The 19,903-nt window shown below is 39.6% G+C and overlaps 1 protein-coding gene across 6 annotated transcripts in view; it reads right to left on the reverse strand.

Moving 5' to 3' along the window:
• The window catches only part of POLG2 (DNA polymerase gamma 2, accessory subunit), a 35,295-nt gene that overhangs the window by 10,805 nt on the left and 4,587 nt on the right, over nucleotides 1-19,903 (reverse strand). The window contains exons 2-9 of one of the 6 annotated variants that reach the window (XR_010408731.1): nucleotides 17,297-17,417; nucleotides 17,072-17,177; nucleotides 15,875-16,048; nucleotides 12,506-12,646; nucleotides 10,395-10,475; nucleotides 7,802-7,902; nucleotides 5,483-5,600; nucleotides 4,359-4,585 (exon numbers count right to left, since the gene is read on the reverse strand). Coding sequence is in view for 5 of the 6 variants with exons in the window: in XM_064583485.1 (XP_064439555.1) it covers nucleotides 4,478-4,585; nucleotides 5,483-5,600; nucleotides 7,802-7,902; nucleotides 10,395-10,475; nucleotides 12,506-12,646; nucleotides 15,875-16,048; nucleotides 17,072-17,177; nucleotides 17,297-17,417 (950 nt within the window). In the remaining variant the exon portion in view is untranslated. Of the gene's footprint in view, nucleotides 1-1,948; nucleotides 4,586-5,396; nucleotides 5,601-7,801; nucleotides 7,903-10,394; nucleotides 10,476-12,505; nucleotides 12,647-15,874; nucleotides 16,049-17,071; nucleotides 17,178-17,296; nucleotides 17,418-19,903 lie in introns of those variants that run through there. The other 5 variants (XM_064583485.1, XM_054510747.2, XM_064583486.1 and 2 more) reach the window with 5 other exon arrangements.

The following is a 19,903-nucleotide window of genomic DNA, read 5'->3' on the forward strand; positions in this document are numbered from 1 at the left end:
AAATAATAAGCTAAGGGCGCCTGAGTGGCTCAGTCGGTTAAGCGGCTGCCTTCAGCTCAGGTCATGATCCCAGGGTCCTGGGATTGAGCCCCGCATCGGGCTCCCTGCTCGGCAGAGAGCCTGCTTCTCCCTCTCCCTCTCTCTGCCGCTCTGCCTACTTGTGCTCTCTCTCTATCTCTGTTAAATAAATAAATAAAAATCTTTAAAAAAATAAATAAATAAGCTAAGCCAAAAGAATAAGTAGGGGAAATATTTTGAACCCACATCTCAGATGAAGTTTGAAGTTCCATAATATATAATGAGCTCTTACAAATTGTTGAAAAACAAAAAACCAACCCACCAATAATCCAATAGAAAAATGGGAAAAGGTGGTACCTGCAGGGTAATACCAGGCAGCACAAAAGCCTTGCGGGGAGGACTAGCTGCCCCTTCTGCTCCCAGGGCTGGTGGATTACAACCGGAGGAGAATGCCTTCTCTCAGTGATGCTTCTCAGGAAGGATGTAAAGGAGACCTAACCAGAGGAATGATCAACAGTTCTGTGATGCCTGAAGCTCAATGTTTTTTCCTTTCTCCTTTCCACCTTTGAGGGACATGGACTATGCCCTCAACTCTTCCCCAATACACCATACCAGAGGTTGTAACTGATTTACAGGTTAGAAAAATTAGACACCTAAGGACTACAATGATCTCCAAGCATGCCTTCTTGGCCCCTCAAACATCCTGTGGGGAAGGAGGCAGACGGAGAAGGGCCAGAGCAGGATGCTCGAAAAAGGGCCCAGCGCAGGGGCTCCTCTTGCCAGGTCTAAGAAGGGTACTGCTCCCTGTCTTGTCCTGGCCGCCATCACCTGTCAGAGCTCCTTAACGAGTCTCCCTGCTTCCCTCCTACTCCTCTGCATCCCATTCCCACAGTAATCTTTTCAAAATAACAGTATGTCCCTTGTCTACTTAAACCATCCCCTCCTGCCCCAGTGGCTTCCAGAAGACTTGCTGTGGCCACCATGGCTCTAAGTGTTGTGGGTCCTGACCACCTGTCTGACCTCATCTTCTACTCATCTCCCCTCTGCTCACCTACTCCAGCCCCCCTGGCCTGCTTTCTGCTCCTTGGTCACTCCATACCTTCTCCCTCCTAAGGGCCTTGGCACTTCCTAGTCCCTCTGTCCAGGATGCTCTGCCCCAGATCCTCACATACCTGGCTCCTTTGTATCATTCAGCCTCAGTTTGAAGGTCACATCCTCCGAGCTTCCCTGACCACCTAGGCAAAGCACACGACTACAGCAATGATCTAGCACATCATCCTGTTCTATTACCTACAACATTATCACTATCTGAAATTACCTGAAATTGTCCATGAGCATACCTGCTTAGTGTCTGTTCCCACCTGTCTACCCCTAGAAAGGTCTATCTTGTTCACCACTATATCCCCAGTACCTACAGTCCCTGGGACTTAGGTGCTCAAAAAAGCCTTCTTTGAATGAACAAAATGAACAAACATATAACACATATAATAACAGGCCAGGAGAAGCACAACTGTCTGAGAGAAATTTCTCCCATGCTTCCTTACAGGAAGACGTGGTGTAACATAGCAAACAAATGCCTTCAAGAACACTCTTACAGCAGGGTGCCTGGATCGCTCAGTCTGTTAAGCCTGTGACTCTTGGTTTCAGCTCAGGTCATGATCTCAGGGTTGTGAGATCGAGCCCAGCAGTAGGCTCTGTGCTCAGTGCGGAGTCTGCTTGGGATTCTTTCTCCCTCTGCCGCTTGTGCTCTTTCTCTCTCTAATATAAATTTTTTTTAAAAAAGAACACTCTTGGGGCGCCTGGGTGGCTCAGTCGTTAAGCGTCTGCCTTCGGCTCAGGTCATGATCCCAGAGTCCTGGGATCGAGCCCCGCATCGGGGTCCCTGCTCCGCGGGAAGCCTGCTTCTCCCTCTCCCATTCCCCCTGCTTGTATTCCCTCTCTCGCTGTGTCTCTCTCTGTCAAATAAATAAATAAAATCTTAAAAAAAAAAAAAAAAAAAAAAAGAACACTCTTATCATTAAATTATAAAAATGAAATTTAAACTTTTTTTAGAAAAGATTTTATATATTTATAAATATATAAATCTCAAGACCCTGAGATCATGACCTGAGCTGAAATCAAGAGTGGGCTGCTTAACTGACTGAGCCACCCAGGCGCCCCTGAAATTTAAACTTTTAAGTTGACATATGGTGGTCATATTGGTATGGTAATTCTGAGATTGCCACAATTAAGGTGAAATCAAGCAAATGACCAGTTGTAGGCCATGGTTTTCTAATTATATTATCACCCTCAGTATTTTTTTTTTTTTTTTAAGATTTTATTTACTAGAGAGAGAGAGATAGCGAGAGAGAGCATGAGCAGGGGACGGGGAGAGGAAGATGCAGGCTCCCCACTGAGCAGGGAGCCTGATGCAAGACTCGGTCCCCGGACCCTGAGATCATGACCTGAGCCGAAGGCAGAAGCTTAATGGATTGAGCCACGTAGGCGCCCCAGCCCCCTCAGTATTCTTGAGAACTGGGATTTTGGAATGGAAGAGATACAGATGTATGATAAAAGAGATTAAGTAAAAGCCCTGCAGTCCTAAAAGGCATGAGGGGACATTTTTGGGGTGATGGAAATGTTCTATATTGTCATTGTGGTGGTGGTGGTTACACATTTGTCAAAACTCATAATTTGTACATTTAAAATAAGTAAGTTTATTGAATATAAATTTTATCCCAACAAAGCTGATTAACAACCCCCCACCCCCAAACACACACACTGCAGTGCTGAATTTGAATATAAAGTACTGGTGTGAATTCATGACTTTTTTAATTCAGGGGGAAATACACACACACACATTTACACATCTGAAAAGGCCTAGAAACAAAGACCACCTTCTAACAATGAGCATCCCCAGTACTCAGATACAGCCTCCAAATACCATTTTCCATTAAAAGGAACCAGGACTTCTTACAGAAACTCTGAAATATACAAGCTATTAAAGACTACTGAAGGGGCACCTGGGTGGCTCAGTCATTAAGCGTCTGCCTTTGGCTCAGGTCATGATCCCAGGGTCCTGGGATCGAGCCCCGCATCGGGCTCCCTGCTCGGCAGGAAGCCTGCTTCTCCCTCTCCCACTCCCCCTGCTTGTTGTTCCCTCTCGCTGTGTCTCTCTCTATCAAATAAATACAATCTTTAAAAAAAAAAAAAAAGACTACTGAAGTTGTGTCAAAAGGACTCCAGGCCAACTTGAAGAGGCTCCCACTGGCCAAAGATAGGACAATTTGAACATCAAAGAGAACAACTTTAAAGGAAACAAATCTGCATTTATCCTACCTCACTCACACCTCTAAGCAAGTAATAGATGAGATGCTTTTCTTTACAGAAGTATTCTAGCTAATGAATGAGGAAGAAAGAGAATTAGGATATCACTGTTTTGATCAATGATTGCTAGCATCCCCAAAAAGAGAAGCTACCAGACAGTACTGCCTCCTGATAGAACACAACAACCTAGGAAAAATCTTGTCCCCCAAAATTAAACTTGAAACTGATTAAGCCTTTGGATTTAACTTCCAAATCCTCAGGAAATTATAGACAGGAACAGATTAAACCATCATGGGGATGCAATAAGCAAAATCCAGAGTAACAAACCCCATAATAAGCAGCCCAATTTCTTAAAAAAGCAGAGACTAAAAGACCTAACAATCAACTTCAATTTTATGAAATTATGAGACAACTGAAAACTGAGTAGATATCTGATATTAAAGAAATGGTTTTTAAAAACTTTTTATTATGAAAATTCTCAAACATGCACAAAAATAAAAAGGTAATACAATGAACCCTCATGTTCTCATCACCCAGCTTCAACAACTGAGAGATACTATTATTTTTTATCTATATTCCACCACCTTTTTTAAACTGGAGAATCTTAAGGCAAGTCTCAAGTATCATGTAACTTCACTCAAAAATATTTAAGTATGTGTCTCTTTCAGATAAGGACATTTTTTTAAAAAGTCATAATACCATTATCACACATCCAAGAAAATTGTCAATAATTCCTTAATACCATCTAGTGTTCATTTTTTTAGGTGTGATAATGGTTAACAAAAGACTCTTAACTAAAATACTTACAAATGGGGCGCCTGGGTGGCTCAGTCGGTTGAGCGACTGCCTTCGGCTCAGGTCATGATCCCAGGGTCCTGGGATCGAGTCCCACATCGGGCTCCCTGCTCTGCGGGGAGCCGGCTTCTCCCTCTCCCACTCCCCCTGCTTGTGTTCCCTCTCTCGCTGTGTCTCTCTCTCTCAAATAAATAAATAAAATCTTAAAAATAAATAAATAAATAAAATAAAATACTTACAAATGAAGTGAGAGCTGCAATCTGCTTCAAACTGATATGGAAGGATGGTTGTTGGGTGGATGAGGCAAGATGTTCACAGGTTGATGGTTACTGGGCAGGGTGATAGCACTTGGGGTTACTTATACTATTCTTTTTCTGTTTGGAATTTTTGTCAGGTGAGTAACGATAGTATAATTAACACAAACAGAAGCAGCACATGAAAGTTCAAAGATTTCTTTTAAATGTACCTATTAGAACCAGACACAAAATACACTGTAATATTAGATTATGCCACCTACCATTTATTTTATCTTGCTTTTCAAAAATCAATAAATGTTCTAATTTTTTAAAGTTTAGTTTCAGGTTAATCTTCAATATCTGACAGTACACATGTGGCAGATTCTGTAAAGACTCCTTCTTCCCTGATAATAAAACCCATTTCAAAGGGGTAAGACACCACCAAAGCCCTAAGGCAGAAGTTGTGTTTGATCCAAATAAATCATGATATTCTCATTCCCTTGGGCAGTGACTGGCCTAGGGATGACCAGGTGACCCAGCTCTGACCAATGAAATGTAAACAAGTCTTCTGATTGGGATGTCTGGGAAAGTTTTTACTTTCCCAGTTAAAAAGGGAAGAGTTTTGGCTGGTTAGCTCTTGTCTCTTTGACTTTCCTCCTAACTAGAATGTGGACAAGAAGGCTAGACAAATAGCAGCCACCCTGTGACCACAAAGCAGCAAGTATAAAAATAAAAGCCAACATACCCAAGATGGTAGAACAGAAAGGTATCAAGAGCCTGGGTCACTAACTATGGAGGAAACAATTATACTAGCTCTGGACAGTCTACCCTCCTAGACTTCTTGTTATGAAAAACAAACTACAATTTGCTTAATCCAATATAGCGGGATTTTTGTTTCTTGTAGCTGAACATATTTCTGATAGAATGTAATCCATTAAGAAATATAAGTAATAAAAACTGAATTAAAAAAGTACCAAAAATGTCCACTTCATAAGAGTGAAGGGGCTAAAAACAAATCTAAGTTAATATAAGACAATCAAATTAGGAAAGGAGAATATTTATTACACAAATATTAAAATCTATACATTCTTAGCTGATGATATATACTTGATTAAAAAGTCTTTTACTTTGGATATATGCATCATTTCCTTCATTGTGGTGTCTCTACTTCTCAGATGTATTAACCCATTCTCCAAAGTAGCTTCAGTAACCAAAACTGTGAACAGGATACTCATTTCATCATATCTAAGGAAAAAAGTAGTTAAACAAAATACATGAGCACAAATATAAATTGTAAATTCACCATGTTACCAGGTTTAATTACTTTAGAATCCGGCCACTTTCCAGAGTCATAAAACTCAAAAGCAGGGCTTGAGAGTTGGACCAAAAAACACTTTATTTAAAGTTTCTGAACCATATTCAAAGTAAATTTCTCAGAAAGTTTCTCTGACTTATTGTAATAGATGAAAAATCGTAAAAGAAAATAAAATCTAAGAAATAAACACTGGTACCTCAACACATCATTTGGAGTGAAATTATAGATGAACCTCAGAATAATCTCAGACTTTTGGTACTTGTATATAATCCAAGAAACATTACTTTAGACTAAAGTCTCTTACAATACTACTCTGATAAAGATCTTGTATACAACAAATTATACCAAAATCATGCTTACTTAATATATAACTTAGAATGCTAACTTATCATTTCTAGTTCAGCAATAACTGAATATATCCACACTGGCCTTCTTTCTGTTTACCCAAGATACATGATCTCATTGTCTGTTTTCTTCGTAGGACTCCGTCAGAAATTATTTATCTGTTTACTTGTTTACTGTCTACTTTGTCCTACTAGAATATAAGCTTCGTAAGAACAGGAAATTTTTCTGTCTTGTTTACTGCTGTTATCAAAGTGCATAAAACACAGTTAAGTGTGGGGGCACCTAGGTGGCTCAGTCAGTTGAGCAACAGACTCTTGGTTTTGGCTTGGGTCATGATCTCAGGGTCGTGTGATCGAACCTGCAGTGGACTCCGCACTCAGTGTGAAGTCTGCTTGAGATTGTCTCCCTCTCCCTTCCCCTATTTGCGCGTGCACGCGCATGCAACCCCCTCCCCAAATAAATAAAATCTTTTTTAAAAATCCTTTTAAAAAAACCATAGTAGGTATGCTTAATAAATATTTCATTAAAAATATCCTGGGATAATAAAGCCTTTACCATTCAAAAGACAACTCTAACTTGATAATGTTCACTCAATTATCCTTAAATGACTCAAAGGATAAGATTTTAGAACTCAGGGACTGGAGAGTTCAAGCACCACCACTTTGTTTTATATATAATGAAACCATTAATTGCTTTATCTATAGAAACTTATTTTTCCTCTGACATCATCTGAAAGGTGATTTTAACAAGTTACTAGAGAACTGAAGAGAAAAACATAAAGTTTCCCAACTTTTCACCCAAAAGATAGATATTCAACACAAAAAGCTATGAAGGTAACAAAATAAACGCAAATGAGGGAAGAATGGATTACTTCAAAAATGGAAGTTAATGAAATAGCAGGGGCTAAGACTGGAGACAGAAGATCAATCAGGAGATTACTACAAGAATCCAGCCAGAAGGAGCACCTGGGTGGCTCAGTCGGTTAAGCGTCTCTGCATTCGGCTCAGGTCATGATCTCGGGGTCCTGGGATCGAGCCCCACATCAGGCTCCCTGCTTAGCGGGAAGCCTGCTTCTCTCTCTCCCTCTGCGCCCCCCCCCCCCCCCGCCACTCATGCTCTATCTCTCAAATAAATCAATAAATAATCTTAAAAAAAAAAAAAGAATCCAGCCAAAAGACACTGGTGACTTTAATGTGGATAGTGCAGTGAGGATGGAAAGAGATGGATCTGATACTATTTAGGAGGCAGGCTGACAACATTTAGTGATGAACTGGGATGGAGAGAAAGGAAGAGGAAGGAGTTAAGGACAATAAATCCAGGTATCAGTCTGGAGCAACTGGGTGAATAGAGGTGATCACTGAAACTAGTTCTCTGTCCCTTGTCTGAGATGGAATTATCTTCCACTCAGCCTCAGAATGAACCACAGCACCAACAAGGAAAAGGCACTCCATTCGTGTTCCCTCAATCCTGATTCAATAAATGCATATATACATAATTGCATCCCTGATAAAATGATAAACTCAGGTGCACATACTACATGACATTAAGTCTTGAACTTGCAGATAATATGTGCTCAAATATACCAATGAATATTGTTCCCTGCTGTAGCAATTAACTAGGGGTATGGGGTATAAATGGGAAAGTTAGGAATAATTTTAAATTGTATTTTATATATATATATTTACATTTATTTAGAAGGATATTTAGAAGAGATTTCTATTACTCGTAAAGAAACATATGATCAAAAACTCTGAACATACATATTTTAGTGACAAGACAATCTTACTTTGAATAAAGTTGTTCAAATGAGGACTGCACAGTTTCCATATAACCAGGCCACACAGAAATTCCATTTTCTAGTAATTCATTAAATAACCCTTGACAGACCTGAGGAAAAAAATACAAACAGTTCAAATATGAACAAAGTAAAAGTAGCTAGAATGACTACCCTGTTTTTGTGAAACCACAAATCACTTTTTTCAGTCCTTAACACGAGGCATAAATTCTTATAGTTATGTGATCATATTGTTTACAATTCATAACTGTATACTTATAAATTGCATAGTTCCTCTGAAAATGAAGAAATTAAGCACTGCAAAGCTAAATACGAAATGCAAATCTTCCCTAAGAGGAAATTTTATAACAGATATAAGCATTTTTATCATCATCATTATCCTCCAAAACAGGAACAAAACCAAAACAGATTCTGTCAGAGAAAAGCAGTAAGTGCAAAGGGCCGTGCTAACTGTGAGCTCATCTGAGAGCTGGCAACTGAGCCCCAGGGTTACACCACCACGTCAGAAAGAGAAGAAAGAGCCAGTAAAGGAAACAGAGTAGTAGCCAGACAAGTATGAGGAAAACGAGGAGAGTGGTGTTCTGAAGCCAACTAAAGAAAACGTTTCAAGAAGAGAACGACTGGTTTTAGTGGGAATGCTGGACACAAAGCCTGACTGGAAATACAGAATAATGAGTAATATTACATAATATTTTACATAATACATATACATATTTTACAATAATACATAATAAACTTTACAGTTTTCTTCACAAGCAATGGTGAGGCAAAACAAAGCAAAAATTTTATTTTTTTTAAGATTTTATTTATTTGACAGAGACACAGAGAGAGAGGGAACACAAGCAGGGGTGAGTGGGAGAGAGAGAAGCAGGCTTCCCGAGGAGCAGGGAGCCCGATGTGGGGCTCGATCCCAGGACCCTGGGACCATGACCTGAGCCGAAGGCAGACGCTTAATGACTGAGCCACCCAGGCGCTCCCAAAGGAAAAATTTTAAATACCCTTAACAAACCAGAGCTAAAACTCTAGAGCAGGATTTCTCCCCTTCCACACTGCTGACGTTAGGATATTTAGCAGCATCCGTGGCCTCCCTGAGATGCCTATAGCACTCCCGTTCCCACTTGCGACAACCAAAAATGTCGCCAGACAACACCAAATGGCCCAGCAGGGGAGGGTGGCCGTGGTGGGTGGGGCAGGGCATGCTTGAGCTACAGCACTGTTTCTCAAACTTCAGCGGACATTGGAATCCCCTGGAGGGCTTGTCAAACACAGGTTGCTCTGCCTCATTACCAGAGTCTCTGATTCAGCAGCTCTGGGGTGAGGACCAACAATGTGCATTTCTAACAAGTTCCCAGGGAAAGACCAATGAGTGTGAAGGTACTTGATATTCTGGGGATAGGTGAGAATATAAATATTAATAAGTCTAAGAAGTTAACAGAAAAATAAACATCATTGTGGATTTTATTTTAAAAAGTTAGTGGTTGACAACAAAAACATCTGCTCTTCCTATTGGGAGGTAGAAGAGAAGTAGCTCTGGCCTGAGTAAGGAAATGAGAACCCCCACACCATGAGAATACAAACAGGTGCAGACAATCTGGAGACAATCTCACTGACAATAGTGAAATTAAGGATAAGTGTCCATTTTATCCAGAAATTCCATCTCCATGTATATAACCAGCAAAACCCCTTGCATAACCCAGAATGTTCTATGCTACCACTGAGGGAAAAAAAAGTTAAAAACAGAATGAGATTTACAACATACTCTCCTTCGGTAAATTAAAAACACCCAAGGGACAAAATACTACTATGTTCTTATACGTAAACAAAACCAAAACAAAACAAGACCTGCAATTGCAATGGCAAAAATTTAGGGAGCAGAGTTCTTTTGTGTCCTTCAAGCAAAACAAAACAAAACAAAACCCCAAGGACCTTCTACTACAAGGGTCTTGGGGAGGCTGCCACAACCCCAGGGGGAAAAATGGAAATTAAACCACTACCTTCCCTTCCCCTGAGTGCACTATCCCCACCTTCCCAGACCTCTCCACAGGAGCCTTAGAAAGCTGGGTGAATCTTGCTAGTGTCCTCACTCAGGTGCTGGGTGGGTCTGAGTCACCCAGGACCCAGCATGACTGCTGAACGGGTGTCTGGAAAGAAACTAAAACCACCCTCCTGGCTTCTCAAGAGTGTTTAATTAGACCAGATAGATTAGAAGAACCAAAATAAGGTATAGATCTAGAACCTGTGCTTATGCCAATAAGTATCAAAAGTGTTAGGTTAAAAATGTAAGTGGGCAAGAAATAATTCACTAGACATCTGTACGAATATTTGATTACCAAAACTATGCATACTCATTTGAAAAAGGCAACTATGAGTAAGCATGACTTTAACAGCAAAATCACTGAGCTGTATGCAGCTTCTTTTATATACCATGCTTCAAATTATCTGTAATAAACCACAGTATTTATCCACAGCTATTGAATTAAATTTTTAAAAAAGCAAATGAATAAAAATTTTAAACGGTAGTTACTCATTTATTTGAAGTAATGGTTATAATTAAAATCATGATACTAAAACTCATTTAACCCACCTGTCTTAATTCCACCGTTGGGCCTCTTCCCACATCCAAAGCAACCTTAACAGGGGCTAAACAAGGGTGAAGTTTAAGTACCTAAAGCAATTTAAAGAGGGGGGGGTGGAAAGGATAGCACATCTTGTTTAAATATAACACAAGCACTATCAAACATGGAACTTCTTAAACCATAAAAATTTTGTGCGAAAATGGAAGCTAGCTGAGGTCATCAATCATGTAATGATATACTCAGCTGGCTGTCATCTAGCTGCTCATTGATTTCTCCAATAGATGTTCTGCAGAAGTAAGTTCACTTGATACTCTCCCGTTTTCTGACAACTCCATTTTCCCTCAATCCAGATGCTCCTTCCGGGTATCACTGCCCTCCCTACCCAGCCCCAGCCATGGGACTCATCAATTGAACTTTCTCTTGCCAAAACCTACCACTCCTCTTATTCATCCATCCACTCAACCAACATCTGAATGGCTCCTTGGTGCCAGGAACAGCTCCAGATACTAGGGACAAAACTCCTTGCCCCTCATGGTGGGGACAGAGATAATAAACAAGTAAATAATATATTTGAAGGTGGTTAAGTGCTTTAAAAAAGCGGGGGAGGAGATAGGAAGTGCTGGAGAGGGGTGGGTTGGAGAGGATTGTTTGCAATTTTAAATAAGGTGGTAAGAGGTCTCTCTGAGGTGACATTTGACCGAAGACTTAAAAGGTGGTTCTGGATCCTGGAGGGAAAGCATTTCAGGAAAAGGGGAGAACAAATGACAAAGTTCTGAGCTGGAAGCATGACTGACATTTTCTAGAAACAGCAAAGGGGTCTGTGCTATTGGAACAGAGTGAGTAAGGTGGGGGGTGGAGGAGGAGGTCAAAAGGGAAGGGTTTTGTAAAACACTTTAGGGGCTTTGCCTTTTCCTCTGAAGGAAACAAGGAGCTTAGTGGAGTGTTCTGAGCAGCGGGGCCAAGTGACATGTACCTTTTAAAAGGGCCACTCCGTGCTAGTGGGAGGAGATGGTGGTGGCTTAGATCAGAGTGGAAGAAGGGCAAGTGGTAAGAAATGGTCAGATTCAGGATATATTTTGAAGACAGAGTCAAATGGTTTTTGCTGATGATTTGGATGTGGGCTATGAGAGAAAGAAAGGATCCCTCGTTTGCTATATATCCCATAAATTCCAAGCCCTAGAACAATTCTATAATGCGACTTTCTTTATGGGCGTATCAGGCTAAATGAACACTGCATAATAAATCACTCAGCTATGCAAAGTGATACTACAAATTCATGGTTTCCAAACCCAGTTGAGGACTCAACATGTTGCAACTTTTGATTTGGGGCAGCTCCCTTTCACATTCAAGGGGAATATGAATACTCTAAATTCTTGCCACTTAAACCTCTACTCCTCCACATTTTAAGCTAATAATCCTGCTTTCTAATTCCCTAAGAAAATAGAGGATATGAGGAAAACTTCCTTCAAAGGCTAACCAGCCCTGGTAGCCTATTTATATCTATACCATCATTTCTCTCCTTTGTGGTTTTTCAAATAACTCCTTTTCAAGACCAATCCCTCCACTGGTGTTCTTGATTCTGTTTTGACCCTTCATGTTTCTTCCAAAATCTTGCTTCTTTAGGCATTTATTTTCTTTCCTATAGCTTCAGTCCCTCTTTTCTCTTGATTGTGGGCCCATAAACATGTCCTTGACCCAGGCCCAAAGATAGCTCCTGTGATCTAGTGAATAGCCACTTGCAGTCAGACTAGAAGCAGAGAGGTCAATCTCACAAGTCTTGCTAGTCTGACATAGTCCTGCTTAACACTCTGATACAAATAAATGGAAGCCACTGAGGGAAAGGCTCAGGGGCTAAGAATCAGAGATTGCTCTCTACCTGTCTGCCAGGATCAAAGAGAAATGCCTCTGAGATTACCCAATAGGAATGCCTTGTTCTATTCTGTGAGAACCTGCTTATTACTCCTGTGGCCAGATTCTAAAAAATGAAAAATGTAAAATAACCTGCATGGAAAGAAATTTACTATTCACAGTTTGTGTTAAAAATCCAAGCCCACTAACATATGATGGAAAAACATGTATTTTTAGTTTCCCAAGTTTAACTCTGAAATATCAAAAGCACCTTTCTATGAAGATTCTTCTTCCTTGTAAAAGAGTTCTCTGTGAGCTGGAAAGAATCATAGAGGTAAGCCAGCACACCTCGGTCCAGATTTCCATTAACAGATAAAACATATGGAACCACATTTTTTCGTCCATCTCGGCCCTTCACAGGAAAGTAGAACAAAAATACAGAATCTGTTAGCAGAGCTCTCTCTTAAAACTATAGACTTATAGAATCAGAACACAAACTTACAAATTCATTCTACAAAGCATCCACTCTGGGCAAACCCTGTGCTAGGCACTGGGCCCACAGAAATGGTTATGACCTATTCCCTGCTCTCAGGGAGATTAGGGTTTAGATCAGTGAGTCTCAACTGGCTATGTATTAGAACTGCCTTGAATTTTAAAACGTAAAGGTTTTATGCTTGGGCCCCACTCCCAGAGATTCTGAACTACCTGGATGGGAGTGGGACCTCAGCATCACTATTTTTCCAATGGTCCCTAGGTGAGCATTATAATGAAGAGCATAATATTATAATAAAAGTTCAGCAGGGCCCTTAGAGAAAAAAACTGGTATGGTTAGGGATAGGGGTTTGGAGTATAATCTCTGGAAATGTAAAGTTTTTATAATAAGCAAACTTCTTTTAAAAGCCCGGTTTGGGGTATTTACTTTAAGGGTATTTACTTTACTTTATAATTAAGAATATAAAATATACTATAATGCATGATATAAATCAGGGATGGATAAACAGACTTATTATTGCCTTTCTTTTAAACTGATAATCACCTCAAATTTTTTTCAATGTCAATCATAAAAATCTAAAAGGTTTTGCATATAAACAGTTCTACCTTCATTCTTTTTTTTTTTACTATCATCACAGTCATCTGAACATTCATGTAATTCTCTAATACTTAAAAAAACAATTTGTCAATCCTCAACTTCTATTAATTATCCATGATCAAGCACAGTCTTCATTAACACATGTGTATTGGCTTTTTTTATTAAAGATTTTACTTATTTGACAGAGAGAGACAGCAAGAGAGGGAACACAAGCAGGGGGAGAGGGAGAAGCAGGCTTCCCGCTGAGCAGGGAGCTCGATGCAGGGCTTGATCCCAGGATCCTGGGTTCATAACCTGAGCCGAAGGCAGATGCTTAACAACTGAGCCATGCAGGCGCCCCTTTAAAAAAAATATTTATTTATTTGAGACAGAGAGAAAGAAAGTATGTGAGCATGTGTGGGGGGCAGAGGGTGAGGGAGAAGCAGGCTCCCCACTGAGCAGAGAGCCTGACGTGGGGCTTGATCCCAGGACCCTGAGATCATGACCTGAGCCGAAGGCAGACACTGAACCGACTGAGCCACCTAGGCGCCCCTGTATTGGCATTTTGAACCCATTTTAATGGCATATGGTACTGTAAAGATTAATGTAAATTTGTCCTCAAAAGGCAATACTCTTAAAATAAGATGAAATCAGAGAGGGAGACAAACCATGAGAAACTCTTAACTCTAGGAAACAAACAGGGTTGCTGGAGGGGAGGTGGGTGGGGGGATGGGGTAACTGGGTGATGGGCATTAAGGAGGGCACTTGATGTAATGAGCACTGGTGTTATATGCAACTGATGAATCACTGAATTCTACCTTTGAAACTAATACACTGTATGTTAATTGATTTTAAATTTTAAAAAAAGGCAGTACACTTCCTGAAATCTGGGATTCTATTCTAACTTTATTAGTTGGTCTTTTACACATTTATAGAACTGATACTTAATATAACTCTGAGGCGCTGCAAGCTACTGTGGTGCCATTTGAATATTAAAAAAGACTAAATCATATTTAAATATTAAGAAGACTTTAATGTTTTCTTTCTTTTTTTTTTTTAAGATTTTATTTTTAAGTAATCTCTGTGCCCAGTATGGGGCTTTGAACTCAGAACCCAGAGATCAATCGAGTCGCACACATGCTCTACAGACTGAGCCAGCCTGGTGCACCTATTGTTTTCTAGTTCTTTGAAAATTTCATATCCAAGGATGCAGAGATATCCGATGGCAACTCTTATTAGCTAAAATATCTGATTTCTCATACCATCCAGAATGAATTTCTATCCTAACTCTGTTCTTCAGGCTTTACTGATCTGCTTTACCACTCTCTAAAAATCCCTCCAAGAATATATTTAGATGTTAACTGTAAAATTTACTAAAAACAAATACAAAATAGCCTAAGAAGCCTTTCAAAAAAGCATATTAAATGGCAGGAATTCGGGGCGCCTGGGTGGCTCAGTCGTTAAGCGTCTGCCTTCGGCTCGGGTCATGATCCCGGGGTCCTGGGATCAAGCCTCACATCCGGCTCCCTGCTCGGCGGGAGGCCTGCTTCTCCCTCTCCCACTCCCCCTGCTTGTGTTCCCTCTCTCGCTGTGTCTCTCTCTGTCAAATAAATAAATAAAATCTTTAAAAAAAAAAAAATGAAACCTTCCTTTAAAAAAAATAATGGCAGGAATTCTATTTATTATTTTATAACACTTTATTATGTCAACTAATGATGAACAATTTTGAGAACTGTGGAAATGGAAGAGCAACAATTTACCGGAGAGTAAAACTCTGCAAAATAAAGTTTTTCATTGAGACAGTGAAAGTTACCACAATAATGAACAAAATAAGAGACTAACAGCCATGACAAAGAGATTGTCTTTAAATTCCTAGTTATAAGATTGGGGTGCCTGGTTGGCTCAGTCAGAAGACCATGCGACTCTTGATCTTGGCGTTGTGAGTTGGGTGTAGACTACTAAAAAAATTAATGAACTTGAAAGAAAATTAAATTCCTAGTCACAAGATTGATTGGTTTTTAACTATGATAATGACTATTTAACTATAATGACTATGATAACCAAGTTAAGTTTCATATGAGAGCTGAATATCACAAAATAAAATGTGATGGTGTTGGGGTTATGGAAAATATTCATAAATAACCTTTTTAACTTTTTATTAATCTTACTTGTATTTAAAATTAATCTACTTTCTCTAATAAGATGAGTACTACTATGTTTTAATTATTTTCAAGTTCCAAATACCTTTCTTCACTGAGAAGACTGTATTAGTCACCAAATAGCACATAAAACTCCAGCTGTGGCCAGTCAGAAAATCTAAACATTCAAATCTGGAACCACTCAAGAATGGGTCAGCATAGGGTTCAGCCACAATTCTATCCATCCACACGGCTTCTAAAACTTTGCACCCACGGGGCACCCTGAGTGACTGTCCTTGCACTTCAGAAATACATACTGCAGTATTAAGAGGTCATGGGGCCTCATGTCTGCAACCCGTTCTCAAATGGTTTCAGAAATGATCAGTTAGAGAATATGGGTAAAGGATGGATAGGAGCTTAAGGTAAAACATACGTGTAATTGAGACTCATTTCCAGGACACATGTGTAAAAGTTCACGGTCTCCTAGATTCCACAGGGTCTCTATTAGCTCCTTTCCCCATGGGAAATTGTAATAAAGGTGGTTTCCTTTTCGTCCCTCTTCATCCTGACAATCACTGCTGCTGAAGTTAGATGGACTCACAGCAAACTGGAAAAGAGTTTGTTTGTTTTTAAAGATTTTATTTATTTATTTGACAGAGACACAGCGAGAGCAGGAACACAAGCAGAGGGAGTGGGAGAGGGAGAAGCAGGCTTCCCGCTGAGCAGGGAGCCCGATGAGGGGCTCGATCCCAGGACCTTGGGGCCATGACCTGAGCCAAAGGCAGACGATTAACGACTGAGCCACCCAGGCACCCCAAGAAAGTTTGTTTTATTAATTTATGAAACTAAATGTTAAAACGTAAAGTTACCTGAGACTTTTATGTGGCCACTGAATGAAACTGGTCAGGTCCCATATAAAAACTATGAAGTTCAGTTAAATATGAGCAAATGTATTGCTAAAAATACTGTTTTTAGCCTGAAAGAACTACAGAGAAAAACTGCTGGAGTGATCTAGCTTTTTTTGGCCAGTTAATAAGAAGGGAAGGTGACCATAAACTAAGAGGGATAGAGAAGAAAGTGTATACTCACCATTCTTATCCTCTGTGAAGAGTGTGATTATTTGTAATTATTCCACTTAATTGAGTGGGTGTTTGGGGATTTTAAGAATTGGAGAAAAGCAAGACAATGGTGAGCCACAAATACCTACTCTTTCCTCTTCAGCATGTACTAAAACTTGATGATAAATCACAGAACCATCTTGACAAATATGGAGAGTTCATGGACGGAGGCAGTGAGCAAAGGTTGAAGCTTTAAGGGTGTGCAAAGGTCAAACTCTCTATCAGCCAGGAATGCCAGGTGAGGCATCTGAACTCTACCTCGAATGCAAAGGCTTATCACAAAAGCTTCTGAGCAAGAGAGACATCAACAGATATTTTTTAACAAAGTAACTTTTTATATGGAACAACGAAAATCATTACAAAGAGGCTTTTATTTGTACTTACTGATTTATTAGAGCTGTCTCTTACAAACATAACAGCCCCATATCAATAAAATTTCATTTATTGTAGAGAAGTATTATCTCTGACACACTAAGACACTTCACCTATTAATTCGTAAATTAAGGGTATACCTTTCTCCACCACAGGAGTCGATGACGTAACCAGAAATCAAGCCACTGGCCTGCAGTTCTTGCTGAAGTAAACCAAACCAGTAAAGCCTCAGTCTTCTCACCGATTCTTTGGATAGCAGAAATATCAGATAGTTACTTACTTGAAGATTATATAATCTATCCTAAAGTGAAAGTGACTGGTTCTTGATTAAATACAAGGCCAAGTTATTTGCCATTTTTTGGTACCTTTTAACACCATCAGATGTCTGCTTAGTATCAGGATGAAAACACACTCCAATCTGAGCAAGGCCATAAGGTAGTCTCTTGTTTACCAGATCCAGGGAATTAACATAGTGCTCCAAAGCACCTGTCAAAAGAGAAATCTGTCACGGTATAAATCTATAAACCCAAGTCATAAGGGTCAATTTATAAACAAATTAATATAATAATGCTAACACAGCAGTACAAGTACCACGGAACTATTTAGGCAGATCTTAATTGATTACTACTTAGTTTCCCCACAACTTTTTAACTTGATTTTCTTTTTTTTTTTTTTTAAAGATTTTATTTATTTATTTGAGAGAGAGGGAATGAGAGAGAGCACATGAGAGAGGGGAGGGTCAGAGGGAGAAGCAGACTCCCTGCTGAGCAGGAAGCCCGATGCGGGACTCGATCCCGGGACTCCAGGATCATGACCTGAGCCGAAGGCAGTCGCTTAACCAACTGAGCCACCCAGGCGCCCTAACTTGATTTTCAAATCTACAAGAAAGTTGATAGTAAATACCTGTACACTCGTCAGCTAGATTCACCAATTGTCAACATTCTGCCACCTTTTCTCCTTGTTCACCCCAAAACATGTCAGCATGTGTCTCCTAAAATTACTCTCTATACCATTATTATACCGTAAGATTAATCATAATGCCGTAATATTATATAAAATATGGTCGATATTCTATTTTCTCCAATTGTCACTCAAAATGTCATTTATTGTTGTTCTCTTTTTCCCTAATTAAGGCTCCTGCTCTGCATTTTGATTAAGTCTCTTTAATCTGGAACATTTCCCCTGATTCCTCCCTCCTTTTCTAACTTTTAATGACATTGACTTTTGGTTTGAGTCCAGACCAGTCATACTCGAGATTTGGCTGATTGTTTCATCAACTTGGGTAAATCATTTTTAGCAGAAATAAATACTACACAGTTGATGTATATGTCTTCTTGCATTCTAACAGGAAGAAAATAGTATCAAATTATCCCGTATTAATGAAACTAAATTTGATTACCTGGTTAGGTAGTGAATATCCATTCCCCAACAATATCCTGCTCAACAATCTTCCACCCAACATTTTAGAATCCATTGATGATCCTGCCTCAATCAATTATTATAATAGGGATTACAAAAATCACAAAATGGTGATTTTTCTGTCTTTCCGTCTACATTTATTACATAGCTTCTGTAAAAAAGTAAACTTTCTCCACCTCCTTCCCCTACCAGCAGCCTCAACTATTTACTTTTCTGATTAACACTATAAATTTTTAATTTTAATGTGTTATGATCTATTACCATCAATACTTAATACTGTTTGTCTCAAATTTAGCCAGTGGGAGTCTAGTTCAAGCCACCATCAGTCCTTTTCACATGACCTCACCAGTCTTCAAGTAATTCTTTGTTTCCTAGCACCATAAAATGTCCCAAACTCACCTTGTACTTTCCCTGCCCCAGACCTGGGATAAGCCATTTCTTCAAGCACTGGTTCATTTTAGAAATCAAAATCTGGGTACTAGGTGTGTTCACTGCTATTGAGTGTCATTATTTCTAGGCCCTTTCAATGAAGAAAGTTAAGAATAATGTTTTTTAAAATTATAAGGTCATACTGATATTGCTGATTCAAATTTAACATTGCAAAGTTTATCCTTGTGTTCTTTTATATTTGTATCTCTTTTTTCTCACAGTGAAAATTTTGGTTCCTAATAACATTTATCCATCTATTTGCTTTATAACATATACGAAATAGCTTCAGAATTATAATTCCAACATTTCTATTTGGAATAAATCTAAGCTCAAGATTTCGTTGTAGTTCTTTATGCACTTAGATTATGTCCCACTAAATGACAGCACTGTGTTTAAGCTACTTGAGATTTCCACTTCTGGTAATAAATAGTAGATCAGCAAGATAAGAAAAGCTGGTCAAGAAACTTAAAAAAAAAATCTGCTTAAAGACTGAGCTATCAAGGCAGTAAGGACTTGAGGGTCCAAAATATGGAGAGAAGGGAGGAGAAGAGAGGTGAACCCAACATTTAGGGTTGCTTTTCTAAATGTCAAGTAGCAGAGCTGAGAAGCTTCCTAACATCTTAAGGGACTGGGGAGTACAAACACTGTAGTTCCTGGCTCCTCAAGGAGGAGGAGCCCTGGTAAACACCCCAGCCTTTCACTAGGGACACTCAAAGGGCTACACTGTAGGAGTGGAGATGAAAACCCTGAAGACCAGCCTCCAATAAACTTAATCCCAGATTGTATTAAGAAGATATGCTCCCATTCTATGAGGCGCCTGGGCGGCTCGGTCAGTTCAGTGTCTGACTTCGGCTCAGGTCATGATCTCTGGGTCCTGGGATCAAGCCGTGAATGGGCTCCTTGCTCTCTCTCTCCCTCTGCTCCTCCCCCCTGCTTGTGCTCTCTCGCTCTCTCAAATAAATAAAATCTTAAAAAAAAAAAAGATATGCTCCCACTCTAGCTGCCTGCCAAAAGCAAAAGCAAATCCTCCCAGGAAAAGAAAACACCACTCAGAAGCTCAAATTATGTCTAGAGTTTATATACAAACTACACAGAATATCAGGAGACAAGTCCAAATGACCAAA

This window comes from Mirounga angustirostris, unplaced genomic scaffold (assembly GCF_029215605.1).
Source record: "Mirounga angustirostris isolate CCGP_5_RB_7025 unplaced genomic scaffold, mMirAng1.0.hap1 SCAF_17, whole genome shotgun sequence".
Taxonomy (NCBI): domain Eukaryota; kingdom Metazoa; phylum Chordata; class Mammalia; order Carnivora; family Phocidae; genus Mirounga; species Mirounga angustirostris.